Source organism: Rhinolophus ferrumequinum, chromosome 7 (assembly GCF_004115265.2).
Source record: "Rhinolophus ferrumequinum isolate MPI-CBG mRhiFer1 chromosome 7, mRhiFer1_v1.p, whole genome shotgun sequence".
Taxonomy (NCBI): Eukaryota; Metazoa; Chordata; class Mammalia; order Chiroptera; family Rhinolophidae; genus Rhinolophus; species Rhinolophus ferrumequinum.
The window spans coordinates 68,717,971-68,739,452 of NC_046290.1; the positions used below are offsets into that span (position 1 = coordinate 68,717,971).

General features: G+C 36.8%; 1 protein-coding gene across 19 annotated transcripts in view; it reads left to right on the top strand.

Moving 5' to 3' along the window:
• The window catches only part of PAM (peptidylglycine alpha-amidating monooxygenase), a 147,522-nt gene that overhangs the window by 124,934 nt on the left and 1,106 nt on the right, over positions 1 to 21,482 (top strand). For 4 of the 19 annotated variants that reach the window (XM_033110106.1, XM_033110094.1, XM_033110092.1 and 1 more), the window contains 8 exons: positions 485 to 557; positions 1,486 to 1,696; positions 2,101 to 2,301; positions 5,947 to 6,062; positions 10,567 to 10,666; positions 12,626 to 12,679; positions 17,956 to 18,159; positions 21,014 to 21,070. In XM_033110106.1, the coding sequence (XP_032965997.1) occupies positions 485 to 557; positions 1,486 to 1,696; positions 2,101 to 2,301; positions 5,947 to 6,062; positions 10,567 to 10,666; positions 12,626 to 12,679; positions 17,956 to 18,159; positions 21,014 to 21,070 (1,016 nt within the window). The remainder of the gene's footprint in view (positions 1 to 484; positions 558 to 1,485; positions 1,697 to 2,100; positions 2,302 to 5,946; positions 6,063 to 10,566; positions 10,667 to 12,625; positions 12,680 to 17,955; positions 18,160 to 21,013; positions 21,071 to 21,482) is intronic. The other 15 variants (XM_033110095.1, XM_033110107.1, XM_033110093.1 and 12 more) reach the window with 5 other exon arrangements.

Sequence of the window (21,482 nt, forward strand, 5' to 3'; positions counted from 1 at the left end):
GATTATATTACCTCGCAGTACATGTAAACAATTCAAGCTATAGAAATCCATTTGTATTTCTCTAAGCAAACTTGTTTATACACATTTCTAAGATGTTCATTTTTATGATCTTAGAACTTATTTTTAAATTGATGTTATTTATGTTTAATATACCATAGTTTATAATAAATATTTGTAATTTATATGAAGTCTATATATATAGATTTTTAAATGATTAAATACTGATTAAGATTTGTCTATGTAACTTTACTAACAATTGTCACCCCAATAAACGAATTAAAAAAAAAAGATTTGTCACAAGGAGTTCTCTATTATAACAGGTATTTTCATTTAACAATTCATTTTCATCTTTTCTACAGTAATGCAGGTATACATTTATCAATTTATAAATTTATATTGCCATTACAGGATAATTAGCAAAAAAAATCCTCTCACGTGTGCTTCAGGAATAAATATATTTAAGACAATTATTTTTATTTTGCAGGTTTTACTTGCCACATGGCTTGAGTGTAGATAAAGATGGGAATTACTGGGTCACAGACGTGGCTCTGCATCAGGTAATCTTCCATTTGGCAGTTATTTAAATACAAGTTAATGAAGTTATGCTTTCACAATGCTTGGGCGTTATCTGGGTCTTTTTCTGTGACCAGTAAGTTTATACCAAGAGAAAGGAACAGCCACATCCAACATTTTTATCTTAGAAATCAGCGCTAGGAAAAGCTAATATGTAAATGATCAAGTCACCTTTCTCAGATGAACTGGCAGGAACATGGGGTCAACTTCCTTCTCGGTTTTACACATTTCCTTTTCTTTCCTCTGTCCCCAGGTCTTAGTTCTATTTCATCACTTGTGTTTTATGTTTTCTTTCCTAAGCTACTTTAATCTTTGATAAATTGAGGCAAGCCCTTTGGTACATACATGTTTATGTATAAAACATCAAATTTTTGTCCTTTTTAAAAGAAGTTGTATTTTTCAGTCACAAAAGAGTCACAAGGACTTTCCCTCAAAAGATAAACTTAGGTTTGATACCTGTTTTATGAGTAGATAGCAAAGAACTAGAAACACTAGGGGGAAAAAAAGAAGCTAGAACTCAAGACATATCTACAAGGGTCTTCAAACATAATCTTAGTAAATACTTATTGCTCAGGTATTGTCTGGAGAGCATTGTACTGTTAGCTAAGGAAAGATAAAAAAGAAGTGCAGGTGTGGATGGAACAGGACATCATCATGTGTTAGTCCCCATTCACCACTAATTACCTGGATGACCTTGAGCAGATCACTTAATCTCTATAGTCCTCATTTATCAAATGAAAGAATCAGACCAGATGATTTCTAGAGTCCCATCCAGTTCTAAAATGTATCTTCTTTTAAATAAGTCTCTAGCAGCTTACACTCTAATTTGCTGTGCAGGTGGTCTTAGCCTTATGGGTGTGTATCAATAATAACCATGCAAAGTGGATAAGGCTTTTGTTCTTTTTTAAAAAGGTGTTCAAACTGGATCCAAACAGTAAAGAAGGCCCTCTATTAATCCTGGGAAGGAGCATGCAACCAGGCAGTGACCAGAATCACTTCTGTCAACCCACCGATGTGGCTGTGGATCCGGACACTGGAACCATCTTTGTATCAGATGGCTACTGCAACAGTCGTATTATGCAGTTTTCACCAAGTGGAAATTTCATCACACAGTGGGGAGAAGGTACTTAATTATATGCTTGATGTCTAATTGTAATTTTTAGCCAATATCACTAGGAATAGGAGATTGGCTGCCCTTTACATCCTTTAAGATGTAATTACCATCTGCATTGGGGAAAACAAGGCATCTGTATACGTCCAATTGGCTTGTACACACACACACACACACACACACATCTTATAGAGAAAAAAGAATTTTGTCCAAATGGGCAGAAAATCTGCAATGGGTTTTTGTGGGTAAGAGGTATTAATGGAATAAACTGATAAAATGCTTTACTTCTCCCCCCCCCCCGCCCCGTTTCTAGATATTTAATAGTTTACTATCATGAATTTGGAAAATTCGAAAACTTTAGAGTCAGACTTTTGGATGTTACAAATTATGTATCTGAGCTTTCTCCTTGTTTTCAGAGTCTTCAGGGAGGAATCCTAAACCAGGCCAGTTCAGTATTCCTCACAGTTTGGCCCTTGTGCCTCATTTGGATCAATTATGTGTGGCAGATAGGGAAAATGGTCGGATCCAGTGTTTTAAAACTGACACCAAAGAATTTGTGCAAGAGATTAAGCATGCATCATTTGGAAGAAATGTGTTTGCAATTTCCTATGTATCAGGTACTTTCATCTTAATTTACTTTTGTGTGTTTTGTCATACTGTATCCTTAAAAATTATTTGTCTTAACATGCTCTTTTTATATATTTTTTTTCCTGTTAAGGGATTAAAGATGTCTTATATATCAGATCTTAAAATAATTTTACAACTGTTGGCTCATTGTAAATCAGTTTCAACTCAAAGGTTACTATTCCTTGTATGGAAATAATGAAGAACTCAAAGATTTAACAACTGTTGTAATCGGTTAAAAAATTGTTCCCAAAGATGGCAGAATAGGTAAACGCTATGCCTGATGCCTCCCAGGATCACGTTAAAATTACAACTAGACCCATACACATGCTGTCTACAAGAGACCCACCTCAGATCACAAGACACACACAGATTGTAAGGAAATGGATGAAAAAAGATCTTTTACACAAATGGAAACCAAAAAAAAAAAAAAACTGGGGTAGCAATACTTGAGGATATAACCCAAAACAAGAGGCTATAACCCTAATAGACATCTATGCACCCAACATAGGAGCATCTAACTATATAAAACTAGTATTGAGTGACATTAAGAGAGAGATCGCCAGTAACACAATTATAGTAGTGGACTTTAGCACCCCATTGACTCCAATGGACAGATCTTCCAGACAGAAAATCAACAATGAAACAGTGACCTTAAATGACACACTAGACCACGTGTATTTAATTGATATTTTTAGGGTATTTCACCCAAAAGCAGCAGAATATGCAATCTTTTCAAGTGTGCATGGAATATTTTGCAAGATAGACTACATGTTAGGCCACAAAACAAGTCTCAATAATTAAGAAGACTGAAATCGTATCAAGTGTTTTCTCTGACCACAACGGTATGAAACTAGAAATCAATTATAAAAAAAAAAAACACAGCAAAACACACAAATACATGGAGGCTAAATAACATGCTACTGAACAGTGAAGGGGTTAACAATGAGGTCAAGGAAGAAATCGAAAGATACCATGAAACAAATGAAAATGAAAACAAAATGACCCAAATTCTATGGGTCATTTAGGACATAAAAAAGCAAAAGCAGTCCTAAGAGGGAAACTCACAGCAATGCAGGCCTACCTTGACACACAAGAAAAATCTCAAATAAACAATCTAACTTTGCGCCTAAGGAAAGTGGGAAAAGAACAACAAATAAAGCCCAAAGTGAGTAGAAGGAAGAAAATAATAATCAGAGCAGAAATAAACGAAATAGAGGTGAAAAAAGCAATACCAAAATCAATGAAACCAAGAGCTAGTTCTTTGAAAAGACAAACAAAATTGATAAACCTTAAAATAGATTAATAAAGAAAAAAAGAGAGAGGACCCAAATAAATAAAATCAGAAATGAAAGAGAAGTGACAACAAATACCACAGAAATACAAAAAAATTAAGAAAATACTATGAGCAATTATACTCCAACAAATTGGACAATCTGGAAGAAATGGATAAATCCCTAGAAGCATTGCTAGAAGCACAATCTTCCAAGGTTGTATTAAGAAGAAACAAAAAATCTGAACCGACCTGATTACTACTAATGAAATCAAATCGGTACTCAACAAGCTCCCAACAAACAAAAGTTCTGGACCAGATGGCTTCACAGGTGAATTTTACCAAACATTCAATGAATAACAGAATTAACATCTCTTTCCCTCAGACTATTCCAAAAAATTCAAGAGGAGGTGAGACTCCCGAGCTCATTCTGCAAGTCCACCTTTACCCAGATTCCAAAACCAGAGAAAGACATTTAAGAAAAAGAAAATGATAGGCCGATGTTCCTCATTAACATAGATGAAATAATCCTCCACAAAATTAGCAAAGCAAATTCCGTAAAACATTAAAAAGATCATACACCACGATCAAGTGGGATTCATTCCTGGTATGCAAGGCTGGTTCAGTGTCTGCAAACCAATTAATGTGATACACCACATAAACAAAATGAAAAATAAAAATCACATGATTATATCAACTGATGCAGAAAATGTGTTTGATAAAATCCAGCATCCATTTATGATAAAAACTCTCAGCAAAGTGGGAATTGAGGGAATATATCTCACCATAGTAAAGATCATATATAACAAACCCACAGTTCACATCATACTCAGTGGGGGAAAGCTAAAAGCATTCTCCTTAAGATCAGGAATAGACAAGGTTGTCCACTTTCATCACTTTTATTCAACATAGTACTGGAAGTCCTAGCCACAACAATCAAACAAGAAAGAAAATAAATAAAAGGCATGAAAATTGGACAGGAAGAAGTAAAACTGTCATTATTTCCAGATGGCATGACACTATATAGAAAGAACCCTAAAGATTTCACACAAAAAACTATTAGGACTGATAAATGAATTCAGTAAAAGTAGCAGGATACAAAATTAATATTCAGAAATCAGTTGCATTTTTATACACTAATAATAAACTATCAGAAAGAGAAATTAAGAAAACAATCCATTTACAATTGCATCAAAGACTTAATAAAATACCTAGGAATAAATTTAACCAAGGAAGTAAAAGACCTGTACTTAGAAAATTATAAGACATTGAAGCGAAAAATTAAAGAAGATACAAATAAATGGAAGCATATATCATGCTCATGGATAGGAAGAGTTAATATAGTTAAAATGTCCATACTACCCAAAGCAATCTGTAGATTCAGTGCAATCCCTATCAAAATACCCATGGCATTTTTCACAGAACTAGAAAAAATAATCCTAAAATTTTTATGGAACTGTAAAAAACCCTAAATAACCATGGCAATCTTGAGAAAGAACAGAGCTGGAGGTATCATGCGTCCTGATGTCAAACTATATTACAAGGCCATCGTACTCAAAACAGCATGGTACTGGCATAAAAACAGACACATAGATCAATGGAACAGAATAGAGAGCCCAGAAATAAATCCATGACTATGTATATTGTCATTTAATCTGTGACAAAGGAAGCAAGAATATACATTGGGGTGAAGACAGTCTATTCAATAAATGGTGCTGGGAAAACAACAGACACATGCAAAAAAAAAAAAATGAAACTGGACCACCTTCTTACTCCATATACAAGAATAAACTCAAAATAGATTAAAGACTTAAATATAAGACCTGAAACCACAAAACTCCTAAAAGAAAACATAGACAGTAAACTCTCAGACATTATCCTTAGTAATATTTTTGCTGACATATCTCCTAGCATATTTTTAGCTGAGTCTCCTCTTCATTATAGCAGATATTATATAATTTTTTAAAAGATCTGGCACCCCCAAATGATTTGCTTATATAACCTGGCTCTTCCCAGTACCTATTTAAGATGCCTGGGATATATACTATATATATGTTTGTATTTACATTTTCCTGTTATCTATATATCTATATCTACATATTCCTGATTTCTATTGGCTTCCTACGTGGAACAGGCCTAGCATTTTCTGGTTTTCCTATTACAAAGAGGTTCGTCTCCTAACCTTTTTGCCCCTAATCTTGTTACTCAGAAGGAGATATGTGCTAGGTGTTTTATTTTCTACTTTTGTTACCAATGGTAGGGACCAGATCGACCCTGTATTTGTTGTTTCTGTAAGGTACATGCATGTATTTGAAGGCGTCATATCCATATTTTAAAGAAATGTTAACTGAATATCACGTCATAGGTTTGCTCTTTGCGGTGAATGGGAAGCCTTACTTTGGGGACCAAGAACCTGTACAAGGATTTGTGATGAACTTTTCCAATGGGGAAATTATCGACATCTTCAAGCCAGTGCGCAAGGTATTCACATGCAATGCCTGTTGTCATGAGAGAAAACTAAAATACGAACCGTGGCATTCAGTTTGTACTTAAAGAATCTTGTAAAAATTTTAAGGAGATGTGATAACTTTTTTAGGTTGATGGCAGTATTCTATTACAATGTTTTATTTAGAATAAATGCCCTCTGTTCCTATCAATTTATTCAGATGCAAATGAACACAGAGTGCAGTTCTAAGGGTCTTAGTAGACTTTACATAAATGGCAGGTTTAAATTTATTGTAGTTAGAATAAATAATAATAATAATAATAATAATAATAATAATAATAAATGTCTTTTCTGGTTTCATCCTAGTAGAAAAGATACCACAATATGTTAAACTGGATTTTGTAGTTCTCTTAGATCCAACAGAAATCTTGTTTGCATTTTTGATGCTATGACTACAATGAGTAACCAGACTTGAAAATAGCCCTTCCTGGAACTTATTCAAGTCTTAAAGACTTTATTTAGGTTAAGAAACTAAAGGCTAGTTTAGACTTCACAAATGCTGTACCACTGTTTATTTTAACAGTGCCTTTTACAAATACAGTGATTATGGTCCACTGTGCGTATAGCCCTGTATCTCTTCAATTTACTTTCTTGCAATATGATTACCAAAATAATCAGAGTGTTCACATACACTGACTGAATGTGCTTGTGGTACCTCAATTTTAGAAAATTTAGCTTGCTAAAATGCTGTAAATGAGAGTTATTTTTCAAAATATATAAAGATGTATTGGCTTTACTTGGATCAGAATGCAACTGTCATAAGCTACTGGACAAACTGTATCTCCATACTCATAACTCTTATAGCATTCTGTAAGATACCAAATTTGCTAAATTAAATGAACTTTAAGATGCCTCAATATTTTAGAAATGTGTCTGTTAGAATACTGACAGCTACTCTGGGGTTTATGAGAGTTTATTTTCAAGATATTTTTAAGTACCTGCTCTGTGTCGAGCATTATGCTAGATACTAAGGATTGATGTTGAACAAAACAGGACACAACCTCTCCCTCAAATGGAGTTTTAGCAAAAATTACAAGATCTGAGTTAAAGGAAACTGAATCTGAACTAAAGATTGCAGTATAAGTTCCCTTTTGGGGGTTTTATTCATATATAGGAATAAGACTTTTCACAGAAGTATTTCACCTGAAAAGCAATAAGCAATCAAATATCCAATCATAGTAGCCCTTCAGAAAGGAATTCATTACGTTGATAATGTACATTTTACTTAAGTGGAGTTTCAGATTTGTTATTAATTATCTGACCTTCGTTGTTTTGCCCCTTGGAGCTAACTACCTCACATCTACTGGTAAAGAAAGCAAAATGCTTAACTTTCACATCTTCACTTTATATTAGTGTAGTGTATGCCTTGGTTATTGTTTAATTATAATGTACTTTGTCAACCAGGATATTAACTCTTAAAACTAAGTGCTAAGCAAAAGGCTAGATGCGAAATGAGACTTACTTTCGTAAAAATGTGAAATAAAATTTCAGAAAGCATTGTGCCTGTACATCAGCATTCATCAGACATTTGGTGATGAATGAGTCACAATATACGGGTCAACACAGCCGATTTGAAAAGAGAGTCTAACCCCAAGGTGAAATTTGCTTTTCCCTTCAATAAACAACACTTGATATTACAGCAGAACATTGAAATTTGTTCTCTGTTGACTCAGTAAACTGAAATCAGTTTATGAATCTCTCAGAATTTTCATTTAATTAGATTATCATCACAAAGATTAAGTTTGGGTGAAGGAAATAATATGGTATATCGACTCCTATATAAGAAGAGCTTCTTCTTTCAAGTCAAAAATCAAGTTTTACATAACGTGTCTGCACCTCTGTACCTAGTCACTACATTCTTTACATTCATTACATTCTTTAGAAATGTATTCTTGAATGTATGATATTCATCTTTATGTCTATGCAAGGAAGCTGAGACAGCAGGACAATATTGATAGCTCTATCAAAAGGTGTCTAAAAACTATGAGGTCAAAAGGCACATGGTTGTCCCCCAGGTTCTTCTCCCCCATAATCACATGAAAGGTCTTTATCATCTACTTTCACACACACCCTTCAGGCTGGCATTTTTGGTTTTCTCTCTGCAAGGCAGCTCATGTGGGAAAGGAAGAAAATGATCTCCGCCCCTCTATACCAAAACAAAACAAAATAAAAAAAGTCAAAAAACTAAGTGAGTCCAGATTCATGTTATTTCTCCAAGCCTAATGATAGAGATTAAAATTACAATATTTAACAATATATGAGCAGAAAGGTTCACCTAAGTTAAATTACTTATCCAAAGCTAGTAAATAGCACACCTGGATCTCAAACCCAGGTCTTTGTGACTCTAAAATGTGTTTAACATTTGAATCCCCTGATGTACACATTGATATGCCAAGGGATACTTTAAGTTTTTTAAGCCACAACAGAAACTTGCTGCAACTTCTTAGAGAACTGTTTTACTTAATATTAAGTAAGTTTGAACGTTATTTTGTATTAAAGGAAACAAGTTATGATATGGAGAACATAAATTCCTTATGAATTTTTAAGACAAAATATCAGATTGTGAGGGCAGGTTGCCCCCGGCTATGTTACCAGATGGCTCAGAAGGATGCTGTCATTCTTCTCTCTTGTCTATTTTATTGTACTAGGGGGAGGTACTTCAAAAGAAGAGTTTACAAAGCCTATATTAGAAGATGTTTAAAGTCCATTCAACTCTGAAATCCTAAAGCTTACAACATAATTTTCCCTTTCAAATGACACAGAGCAATAGAATAGTTGATTAAAAAGATTACAGTTGAGTGCCCCATATTTCAGTAAGAATAGAGGTCTCAAAGTCCCATGCACTAAGCCTCCTCTCAATCCCTCTAATGGCCCCAAAGTATTTTCAATAGAATCCTTGGCTCCCTGGATCAGTTTGAGAATCACAGCTAGAGGTTTATTGTTATTGGATCCTTGAACTGATGGCACATTGCAATTTACAGATGAATGGTTCCCACATTCCCCTCCGACCTTTATTCTGCCACCTACTGTAATATTTTTCCTATTGGAAGATATGAAGCACTTTACAACTATGTATTTTGCAAAGCAGTTTTCAAAAACATATTTTGGTATAGAAGAGGAACTGCCTCTAATTGGACAGTGGGTTGCCACCCGTTAGCTGAACCCCAAATAAAGATGAACATTTAATGACAGGCTTGCAAGATTTCAGCAAGGCAACATTTTGATTTCTGGCTCTCTGTCCTTCTCGTGCACATTTGTCACAGCTCACTTGATGGTATGAAGGAACAAGCTTCCCTGTCACTGCTGTCTCATTTTTCTTTTCACGTGACAAATTGTTCCTGATTTTAAAGCACAATAGTATCTCCAAAGCACGTATTGCAGCCCTCCTAAAGTGAGCCAAGCACCTCAGATTGTTTCGTGAGTACCTTTTGTACTCAGCAAACCAGAGTGGACAGATGCTGGCTGATAAGGCCACAGTCAGGATAATACTCCTGTTCATATTCCCTTGGTCATATTTTTGAGAACGGTGTACTCCGGCAGGCCTGCTGGCCTCAGAGGCAAAAGCATCATTCATGTCCTGCCAGCTGGCAGACACGTGGCACCTTTGGAGACTTCAGTAGACAGCTGGGAATGGCAGCAACGCACCATTTTAAGGTTGCTTTTCCAGGAACTAGCTTCATGAGTCACCTGAAGTGCTCCCCTTTCTCTGTGTCCTTGAACTGAGATGACAATGACTTGAAATGGAAATATGTCATGAAGAAAGACACAGTGAGACACCGAGTATTTAAGTATATACAAAAGCTGAGGAAGTACTTGGAGGTAATATTCAGTGAGTTTCCTTTGCAGGTTGATAATATTGAAAACGCTGGGCTTCAGAGTATAACACCTCACGTTGCATATCTCGTAGAGTGTATTTCAGAAATAATCTGAACACTCTGAATCTTTGAAATGACTCCTCTTATCAATAACGTATAAACAGTTTTTAAGGTAGCACATGATAGCTTGATGGGGATAATAACCAAAATTAATACCTGGTCTTTTTGACTTTATATAGATTAAAACAGGCAAATTTGATGGTGATGAAAATGTAGAGGAAACATGAAGGCAAAATAAATAGGTAGATAATACAACACTGAGAGAACACTGTGAAAAGATAATCTACTTGTAAATGTTCACATTGTAAAAGACTTGTAAGTCAGTGGTGAGGGTCCCTTAGCATCTCCCAATGCATAGAATTATGCCTGGCAGAGTCAGTGCCCTGAGAATGAATGAATGAATGAATGAATGAATGAATGAATGAATGAATGACTCTTTTAGCCTAGAGTTGTTTTGATGAGAATTATTGTTTTTTGGTTTTTTTTGGGGGGTTATAGTAATATGCTTTTTGTTTTGTGGTGTGCTTTGCTCTGTTGTTCTGCCCTTTTATGAAAAGTTCAAGTATAGGCTCAGCACTCTAACCTGTGCTTCTTGTCTTGGCAGCACTTTGACATGCCTCATGACATCACTGCCTCTGCAGATGGGACTGTGTACGTCGGAGATGCTCACACCAACACGGTGTGGAAGTTCACCTCAGCTGAAAGTACGGTTTTACAGTCTTGTGGTCCACAGTTTTCCTCAGCCATATTGCTTAAAAGCATGTGAAAAAATTGCATTTCCTTCTCTTTTTTATTGCTAGGAGTGGGAAATCAAGGTATAATTAGTAGTTGTTGAAAGACTGTTTGGTATTTGTTTCAGGCATTAAATTAATTTTTTTTGTTGTTTTTAAAGTGGAGAGAGACTTTTTTTTTTTTTTTTTTTTTTTTTTGTGTGCTGGCAGTCATCCCTTTGTTTCCACAGATATTTCACAAGAAATTATTTATGCCTGAAGTGATGTCTGCTGTATTGGAAGCCAATCTTAATTCCAACTCAGTTCCAGGGGGAGGAGATGGCTTTGGCAAGGCAGAGGGGCTGACTAGTTTCCACACAGACATCCCCTCCCATGTGGCTCTTCAGCTCTCAGTAGCTGCTGAGTATCTGTGAATGCCAGCATCTGTGTCAGACACACATTATCCCAAACAGGAGGTACTCTGCATTTTTCCTTTAGGCTTCAGCTTATGCCAAATACTGAACTACTATATTTTCATATAACTCAAAACTATGTATGGGGACAGAAGAGTTTCTCTATCATGATCAAGCTGGCTAGTTTGGGGCTTCTCTAATTGCATCATTCTAATAATTTCTAATTACATCATTTCTGATTCTTAAAATGTACAATAACCTATCTCTGATGTCAGACTGAAAAACATAAGTTTTCTAAATTAAAGAGCACTTAATGCTTAATAGAACACAAACCTCCATGTCCAGAGCTGCTTTTAAAATATGGCAGGATCCAAATGATAGGAGAAGACGAGGTTAAGGAAAAGAATTGAGAATGATCACGTTGAAGTATCAGGAGCTGCAGCAGGCAGTTTTAGAGAAACACTAAGGACATGTGAGCTTGAAGAAGATAGTAAATACTGTAACAAGGAAAAAATGCAGATCATAACAAGGAAAAAAATACAAATTATAACGAAGAAATCAGATACTGTATAGGTCTTGGAGCACAAGTAAATTTGATAACTGCTGTCTTCAGAATTATCCTTTGAGTAATTTTTGCTGTTTTTGTAATAAGGACCCAGTTAGGGTTGCGTGCACAGAGGTGCCCGTTCCAGTCCAGCAATAGCTTCACATCCCCCTTGCAACTGTGGCTCTCCCACCACCCACCTCCCCAAAGAGGAACCAGAAGGTGTGGGCAGACAGGAAAGCAAAGATAGATGGATGATTCCCAATTGCTTGACTAAACCCAGGCTTCTCAGAATGAAAAAAAGAAATAGCTTTCAAGACTGAAAAGACTTCAGAAATCGAGCCAATATCTTCATTTTTGCAGATAGGAATATGATACTTGAACTCCTTAAGATTTCAGTCTTAGGCTCTTTATACCACCCTAGTGGTTGGTATTCAACAGAGATGTATATCCAAGTCACCTGGGGAGGATTTTCAAAATACACATGGCCAGACCCTACTCAAGATCAATAGAAAGACGAATGATAATATGTGTATTTTGGAAAGGCTTCCAAAGTGGTTTTGATTCATCCCCTGATTGAGAAGCACTGCAGTATAACTTTCAGCTTAGAAATAGAAAAGCCCTCTGCATAGTATGCCAGCTAGAAGACTAGCAATCGCACATGGTAGAACTATTTAGCTCTAAGATGTCCACATGAAAACAGAACAACTTGATATTTCAGAAATAAAACAGTATTATGAACTCTATAAGGTAAATCTCATTTTTAGTATGAAGACCTTAAAAATATTATTTCAGCTTTTCCTGGGAGATTTTAACCAGGATCCATGGACCTGGCACCTAATGAGTGGTTTGTATTAAACTTTTTTCTAATATGATGATGCCTTTGATGAATTAAGGAAATGTTTTCTACTGAGTAAAGTGAATATCAAAATTCAGTTTTCAAATGTTCTTTTTGGAGATTCTGATTCTGTCTGTCTTTACTGTGCTGTGTTACAGAAATGGAACATCGATCAGTTAAAAAGGCTGGCATTGAGGCCCAGGAAATCAAAGGTTGGTCAGGTTCCTCTTAAGACTGTAAAACCTGAGGCTATTTGTGTTGAATTATCTTATAGCTCTTGATTGCACTTAAAAAAATGTCAAGCTGAAAATATAATCTGATAAACTTCTGCTATCTGAGCCTTTAAACCTGCATGTTGCCACTGCTTTTTCGGATAAATGGAGTAGTAATAATGAGCTCAAATTCACTGATTTCAGTGATGGAAAGTGATTGGGGATGTAAAACAATCTATAATGAATGGGCCAGAAACACGCAGAGGAAAAAAAGTAAGTTACTAACTTTCATAAGTACGTTAACCTCGGGCAAGCAGAAAAATACTGTTCAGTGTACTGGAAACGGCCTTTTCTTAAGGGGCTCTAATCTAAAGGAGTGAAAAACATCTTTGGTGAGTTAACATTACAAGGGCCTGAAAAGATTAGCTGCTCCCTTAACTCTTATCTTAGTTTACCATTCAGCCCCTAACATTTACTGAGGTCCATCTATGCATAAGGCACTGTAGCAGGTTTAAGGGAAATGAAACTGCCGGAGTTCAAGAGACTTATAGCTCATAAGAAGTGTGTGTGTGTGTGTGTGTGTGTGTGTGTGTGTGTGTACATACATATACATATATACAAATAAGTATATCATTGGTATATATTATCAGGAATGGGGGAATGGGGTTTAGCCATTGGTAACCAGGGATTTAGCAAGCACTTGGTTCATATGGAATCCCAGTCAAATTATTTTCTCTCTTACCTAGGATCAGTTTATATTTGTACATTTTCTACTATCTGCAGGCTTTTCACATCATTATGTACAGTGAAGAATTCACTAGAGGTGCTCCTAATGTTTAAGTAGCAAAACGATGCCTTTATTAGTTGCTTTACAAACAATACACCCAGGTATTCCGAATAACCCTAGGCTTACTTGTTTTCCTTTCTCATAAAAGCAGGTGGAAAAGAGACGAAAGAAGCAAGAACCAAGAGTGAGTTTAGGGATTTTATGTAGGCAGATAAGAAAATATAGCCGGCTCAAGGTCGAAAAGGGTAAGATGCTATTTTAAAATAAATAAGTAGCAACAGTTTGGCCTTTGTAGAGATTCTACCCAGGTGACACTAGTGAATGACATTCATACCACATTCCTGTAATGAAGAAGTTCCTGGTCCCCGATTTTTTATCGTTATATATAGAATTATTGATAAGTTCTATTTGCCCTAAAATAAAAATCTTGGGAAAGAGTATTACTAATAATAGCTATCACTTACGGAGCACAAACAATGGGCTATACAAAAATTAACAAGTTTAATCCTTACATCAACCACGTGATAATTGTCATTATCCCTGTTTTACAAATAAAGAATGGAGAATGAGAATTCCTACCGTGATAATAAGTGATAAAGCCAGGTCTTAACCAAAGTCTGTTTGATACCAAAGCCTGTGCACTTCGCTACTATTATTATACTACTGAGGACAGATAAAGACCTCCGATTCATTCATCATAAATGCTTCCGAGAACTACAGGTTGAGGAGGGCTGTAGTTTATTCCAAATGTCTGGGATGTCAAAGTGGCTTCAAACCATTTCTGTTTAAATAGATCTCACCAAAAAGCCCTAGTTGTACTGGGTGGCCTGTTGAGAACAATCCCGCCACCCTAACCTCATTTGGCTGGCCAGTGCTGTCTCATAGGTCAATGTCTCTCTCCTCGGTGCATACCCCTGAGTCCATTTGGCTGGAAATCCTCCCAGCCTTGAGGCAGAATGCAGCAATTCAAATAGTAAATTTTAGTGAAATCTCTTGTCATCACAGTCCTGTTTTAATAGTTTGGAATATCCAAACTCAAATAAAGTTGTTCTATTCTTCTTTGAACCCGTACAACTCTCATTCAACCTTTTTTTTTTTTTTTATGTAAAGATTATTGTCTTTTTATGAAAAGAAATATACGTCATGCTGGATCTCCAAGAATTTGTCTCTTATCAAAATCTGGAAGCTTAATTTAAACCACCCCTTGCAAAACAGAGGGAGAAACACCATCCCAGATTTAATAGTCCTGTAGATACATGTTAATTATCAATTTCCAAAATAACCTTTGATGACACTCGTCCCCACTGTAAATGGTCATATAACTGATCAGCAATATCAGAATTTCAGAACCAGTGTTGTACTTTCAGGGAGCTGCAGGGATGAGAGAATCTGTGATGATAAGAAACTTAGGAAGTGCTTTAAATTTTCAAGTTACCAGGGATTAAACAGAATGCCAACATCCCACCAGAAGCATAGCCTTCACCCCTCCCTCACCTGACTATAAAATATGGTGATGGTGAACTGGTCTCAAGAAAATCAAAAGACACCTGAAACGAATAAGAAACAGAAAAAGAAACTTTCTGGTACAGTTAGCATTTTAGGCCTTATGGAGAACACATTGTAGAGGAAGCACAGTGCATTAAAAAAAAAATTATCTCATTGGGGCTGAATGCACTTTTCATGTCTTCTAAAAGGTTGCTTGCTAGTATGCCATCTAAAAACCTTCAGCCTTCAGTTCTGTCTGTGATGAACGAGGTAATCACTATGTTGCTGTATTAAGAACATTTCCTTTCCTGTCTCATTTAATCCATTTCCAAATGGTCTCTGGGCTTCTCCCCTTCTATCCAGGGGAGAGAGGCATGCACATGCTTGTACATGAGTTCACACAGGAACACACCTAGGTTCCCTTTCTACATGATTACTTTAAAGAAGGGGAAAAAAAATTCTTATGCATCAGCTTATCAAAATTATGTTTATTTCCAAGTATCCATAGAGATGCCAGAGGAACTTGTTTGAAGATATTTTTGTTTTAGATGAAATACATCTTGTATCTTTTATGACAGAAGAATGTTATAACTAGATAACCCCTATCTGCCAGAAGCCCCAGGTCCTGGCCAATCTTAGAGCTACTTCAGTCCTCCTTTGCCAGGGATACTCCAAATTTCTGAGGTTTTTAATAGAAGAACTTAGAATAAAGTGTAAAAGTGGTAGAATTTTAATTGTCCTTTATTTTTTGAATGGAATTATTAGAATCCTAAGAGATAACTAATGCTTAAGGCTTATTTCTCCACTTATAAAAAGGCTTCTGAGAACAGCAGCAAAATGCTTTTTTTTTTTCAGACTGGAAATTTTTAAATTTTTATCCTCCTTCTTTAAAATGTAGAGCCTCTTTTAAAATCTAAACATACTTCAGCTGGTTCCAAAAGTTAGAACGTGTAAGTATTTTTAGTAGTTGATAGTCAAAGTACCAGAAGAAGTGTGGAAATCAAGAATTTCTAAAATGCATTGTGTATATCTTACCAAGTTTATTACCTCATCTCAGCACACTTTCTATGAATGCTAAATTGATTCTTTTAGTCTGTCACCTACTTTATCCATAGCTCTTCTGTTTAATGGAGCCCAATGCTAGCTCTGCCTTATAAAAGAAACTAGATATGAACTGGTACAGCCATTGTCTTAGGTATAGGTAAACCTACTAAATAACAGGTAGAAAACACTAGTACCTTCTCTGATTATAGTTGCTTTCAAATAGAAACAAACCCTTCTTCCACGACAGTAAGTTCTTGACTACCAGTCTACATCTTTGGCCTGTTTGTACAATCCTATCATCTATTGTTATTTTCCTGCTTAAATGTAGAATAAGTTTAAATATTAAACAACTTGTATACCTTTTCTACAGTAGTATAGAAAAAGGCAAAACAGTGGTTCAGAAAAGTGAGAATTTACACTGATGTTCTTCTTGGAAACTGAGAATTAGAAAGGTTAAATGTGAATCATCTAGACGTATGAACCAATCCCTTTCCTTCTCTCCTGCTGAAGTTTCAAGAGCCACTCCATTTGAAAAAGGAAGAGAAATAATGGTCTCCTCTTAACCATGGTACAGGGAAGGAAATGAGGACTGTGACAGGCCATCTGTAAGATGGTGACAGTGCTAGTGCTTACTCATAGGCTTCGTGTGATGATTAAATGAGAACAATACCTGATACAGCGTTTAGTGCTCAATAGATATCATTGAGACTGTGAAGGGGTCTGGCTCAGAACACTGAAACAAAAAGCTGAAACCTGCCATTTGTGTATATCATAAATTGTGTTTACAATGTCTTAAGGAATTTGAGAAATGCTTCCTTGGAGAAGTGTCCAGCAAGCTATTAAACTGTGTCTATATATATTAAAGATTGACGAAAGATTTTCCTGATAATGTTAAGTCACCTATCCCTGCCATTTTGTCAAAATTTCCATGAGGCCATATGATTCACTCTGTATCATAGGGCACATGGCACACCAAGAAATTGAAGTTCCAGAAACCTTACGAGCATTTTGGCAAACATAGTTGTAACTTCTGGGCTTTGCACACTAGGGTTTTTATATCAACACATAAGTACTTCTTGGGGGTAAGAATGTCTCAAGGCTCAACCTCATTTTCTGATCAGTAGTTATTGCGATCCTTACAGCAGCTTATATAGTTTTATTGCATCAGTTTCCCAAACAGTACTTCAGGCCTGATATCTACCCCGTACCTGCCCATATCCCCGAATGGTTGTATAAGTTATTTTCATCAACAGCAAAAGGATGTACAGTGCATCCATGTGCACTTACAGATAGCTGGGAACTGTAGAAAAGAACTTGAAAAGGACATAGTCCTCTTCCCAGTTTGTAATCCTAGAGTTAATATGTGCAACTATGCATATGATGTATCAGTAACTCATTGAACATGAAAGAGATTCATAAACTAAAGCTACAAGGAAACAAATACTTATTAAATACCTTCTTGATAACATTCACAATCAGTAGTTTTATGAAGGAGGCATTATCATCACAATGTTACAGATGAAGTTACTATAGCCCAGATCACTTAAGTAACTTGCCCAAAGTTACACAGCTAGATACACAGGGACCTGGGACTGGAGCCCAGATTCATTTGACTCCAGTCTGCAAACCAGTTCTGTCCCCTACACCATGCTGCATGATAATTTTATTTTTGAAAAAACGCAAAAGGAGGATATAATTTTGTGAAATTATAGCTCAAGAGGGAATAAACTATAGAACCAAAGAAAACCAATTTAAAGGTGAAAAGCCATTCAGTGGAAATTACTAATCAAATTACATGCTGCCAGCTTGGTGGATTCAGACATTGAAAGATGAACCCCATGTGGATTGGACTCAACAAGTTCTTTGTAAACAGTTGTTGACTTGACTGGGTAGGGGGCGGGTGGGAGGGTTTTGGAATCTCTGAGTCAGTTGAATGTTGTGAACTCTTCTCTCTCTGAAGAATCCGAGGCAGTTGTTGAAACCAAAATGGAGAACAATCCCGCCTCCTCAGAATTGCAGAAGATACAAGAGAAACAGAAACTGATCAAAGAGCCAGACTCCGGAGTGCCTGTTGTTCTCATTACAACCCTTCTGGTTATTCCGGTGGTTGTCCTGCTGGCCATTGCCATATTTATTCGGTGGAAAAAATCAAGGGCCTTTGGAGGCAAGTAAAATGAGCCCCTTGAACTGGGAACCTACTTTTGAAAGAATGTTTGGCCTTTTTATCCTCAAAGTTCGGTTGTGATTTTTTTTTCAGTGTTTTTTTTTTTTAAGTGCTCATTACCTTTTTTAACAATATTGTCTATGTTCCAAATATGTCTGTAGTTAATGTCACAGTAGAAAATATTTGTGCAGCCTCAGAAATTTAGATAGTTAAAATGTAATCTTTAATATTGCCTTTTAGCAACTGGCTTGAGCCCAATTAATGTCTCCATATGAAACTATATAGATAAGTAGTGTCAGGGTAAATTAGCTGAAGAGTCAGGAAGGAGGGGATCCTTGCTGTTAGAAACAGGTCCAGTCCTCAAAATAGTGCAGTCAGTTATTTGGGAGTTGTATTTCCCCGAGTCCTGGCTCTAGCTCTTAGCTGCATGACCTTGGGCAAGTTACTTAATCTCTCTAAACAATTTCCTCATTTATAAAGTGGGAATAAAAGACAAATTTTGCAAGGATTAAATGAAATAATGTACATAAAGCATTTATCACAGTACCTGTTACCTAGTAAGTAAGTGCTTATTGTTCATCCTACCAATGATTATGAGGAATAACCATTGGTAATAAAGAAATAAAAGTCATAAGAAGTGAAAAAAGATAATTGTCTTAAACCTCAGCATTCTCAGGAAACCAACTATTTCTATAACAAACAATTTGGTAGTTTTTAAACAGTCATAATTTAGGCCATCCGTAAGCAAACAAGGCAGAGTTCAATACCGGAGTCAGTATTTTATCAAATCATTATCATAGTATAATGATTTGAGCTGGGTTCCTTTTAGGACATCCAAAGAAATAAATAATCCGACCTGTGATTCTCACCTCTCACAAGCAGGCCCTTGGCTGGGTCCCCAGGTGCTAAGGCAAGAGTCTATAGCCACGTCTGGGAAGGAATCCATGGACCAGGATGGGAGGCAGCATTTGGTCAAGAAACAGCATCTGATTCATCATATTTCAGGCCAAGGTGGCCACGGCAGGGAGTCAGTGACACAGAAACAAATACCAGAGGATTCAATTTAATAGGCTATGAAAGGGAATTTTTCTAGGACTTTTTTACTTTTCATCTGCAATCAATAAAGCTCTGCACAAATACAGTTAACTCTTTCTAAAAGAGACGTCTGTTGCACCCCTGTTATGGGTAGGGAACTGTGGTATGCGGGGGCAAAGATCAATAAACTTAGTCATTGTCTTCATGGAGTTAGATGGTAGCTTCAAAAAAACAAGAATCTTATATGTTTGCTTGTTTACTGATATATCTCCAGCACAAATAACAGTTCCTGGCACTCAGAGTTCAATAAATAATTGTTGGAAAAAGGACTGGAGAAATAAATGGAGCTCACAGAATAGATAGTACATAAAAGTAATAATTGAGGGTGGAAAGTGCAGTGATAAATACTTACCAGGAATATCAGGAGGGGTAGGTCTCAGGAATGTTAGTCGTCAGCCCACCCTGGACGAAGGAATGGGGGCGGGGGGTGGGAGGACAAGAAGATCTGGTCTCCTGATTGCTGTGAAGCAAGTGTAACATGGCCTTGGTACAGAATGCTGAGTCCACAAGAATATGTTGGGAAGGCAGAGACCCAGTTCGAACAAATGCAAGAACCATTGTCCAATCACGTTTTATTTAGAAAGAAACTTCAGCTTTATAGGGTTCAATTTAACACATTTTTAATTCTAAATAGAGATCAGCCTCTCACATTTTTTCAGCATTTGTTTTTGATAGATCTTATTCAATCCATGAAGTTTTTAGTAACCCTCATAAAGGACCTTCCATTTACTCAGTATGCCGTATTGCATGGTAGCTCCACACGAGACACCTTGCTAGGCTCAGGGGATGCAAAACCAATTAAGGACCGTCCCGCATCCTTGCAGAACTTATAGACTAATTTGTTGACTTTCTAATAGTCTTGTCAGGTTCTTCTGCCCTTCTTGTCTGTTCTCTCTGCACCCACGATTCTGCCCTCCTCTGTCATCTGCCTGCAAGTTTTCTCCATGATGCTGCCTCCACTCCTGGTTAGAGATGTCATAGGAGAACCCCTGAGCCTCACTTCCCTGACCACAGCCCTAACGGAGTGGTGGAAGCCAGGACAGAGGGGGCAGGGAGGTACACAGCAAAGGAAACACTGAAGTCCAGCAGAGTTCTGCCAGCCCATTAGGAAAGAAAGTTGATCCTTTATGGAGATGAGAAGCCCTATGGACAGCCTCTGGCTCACCTTGTATGATTAAAAATAGTCAGGGTTTCAGGTCCTTTGCCTTCACTTAAGTCTTACGGTTATAAAGGGGAAATGATATATACAGATCCAAAGCTTTCCAAAGCAGGACATATACTGTTCTTCATGGAAAGACTGAAGCCTAAGACAATTATTCCTAAATCATAATAACGAAAACTCCCAAATTTTTATAAATTATTGGTAATTTAATTTTGTCCTGATAAAAATGAATATTTTTGAGCGCTTACTGTATATGTACAAGGCACTGTTCTAAGCATGTCACATGCCGTAGCCCATCTAAACCTTACAGATAGGTAGAGATTGTCATTGATCCCTCCTTTCTCAGAGGAGAAAACTGAGGCTCGAAGTGATTTATTGAGATAGCACAGCCAGTAAGAGGCACAGGCAGGAGTCTAACCCAGCTCTGGCCCTTACGTACATTATAATAATATATTATCTTTTTGCCTTGGAATTGCATACGGAGAAGAGCCAGGCCTTGTTAATCATTTATGAATTCCCAATTTTGTATTGAAAGCTGAGTCCATGGATTGAGGAGGGTGATTGGGAATCGTTTTGAAATGTGCCATCTTTTTCTAGCAGATTCTGAACACAAACTCGAGGCAAGTTCAGGAAGAGTGCTGGGAAAACTTAGAGGTATGCCTGTGACTTTGTAGAGTCCTTCATGTTTGGTCCAAAGTCAACCAGCTGATGTCTTTTTAAAAGCAAGGAGATATCTCTTATTTTCTCTCTGAAAATGTCACTCCTGGTGTGCAGCATAGCATCCCCTCAGCGTCAAATGCAGAATGCAGATCAGAAACTAAACCGACGTGTGTGGCTCTGGTGGCAGATTTCCCAGTTTCATTTTGTCCACCTTGCCATTCTGTATTAACTAATCCTCTTCGCCTGCCTTTTATCTGACTTCACTTGTCTCCAGTAAATTTTCTGTCTCTCCTGTCGGCATGTCAGGGCTTGGCACAGTGAAGATGACCTTTTCATAAAGTCATTGAAATGAAGAGCTGCTCGTGGGATGACAATTCCCCAGAGCCCAGAAAAAGCAGGAGGTGAA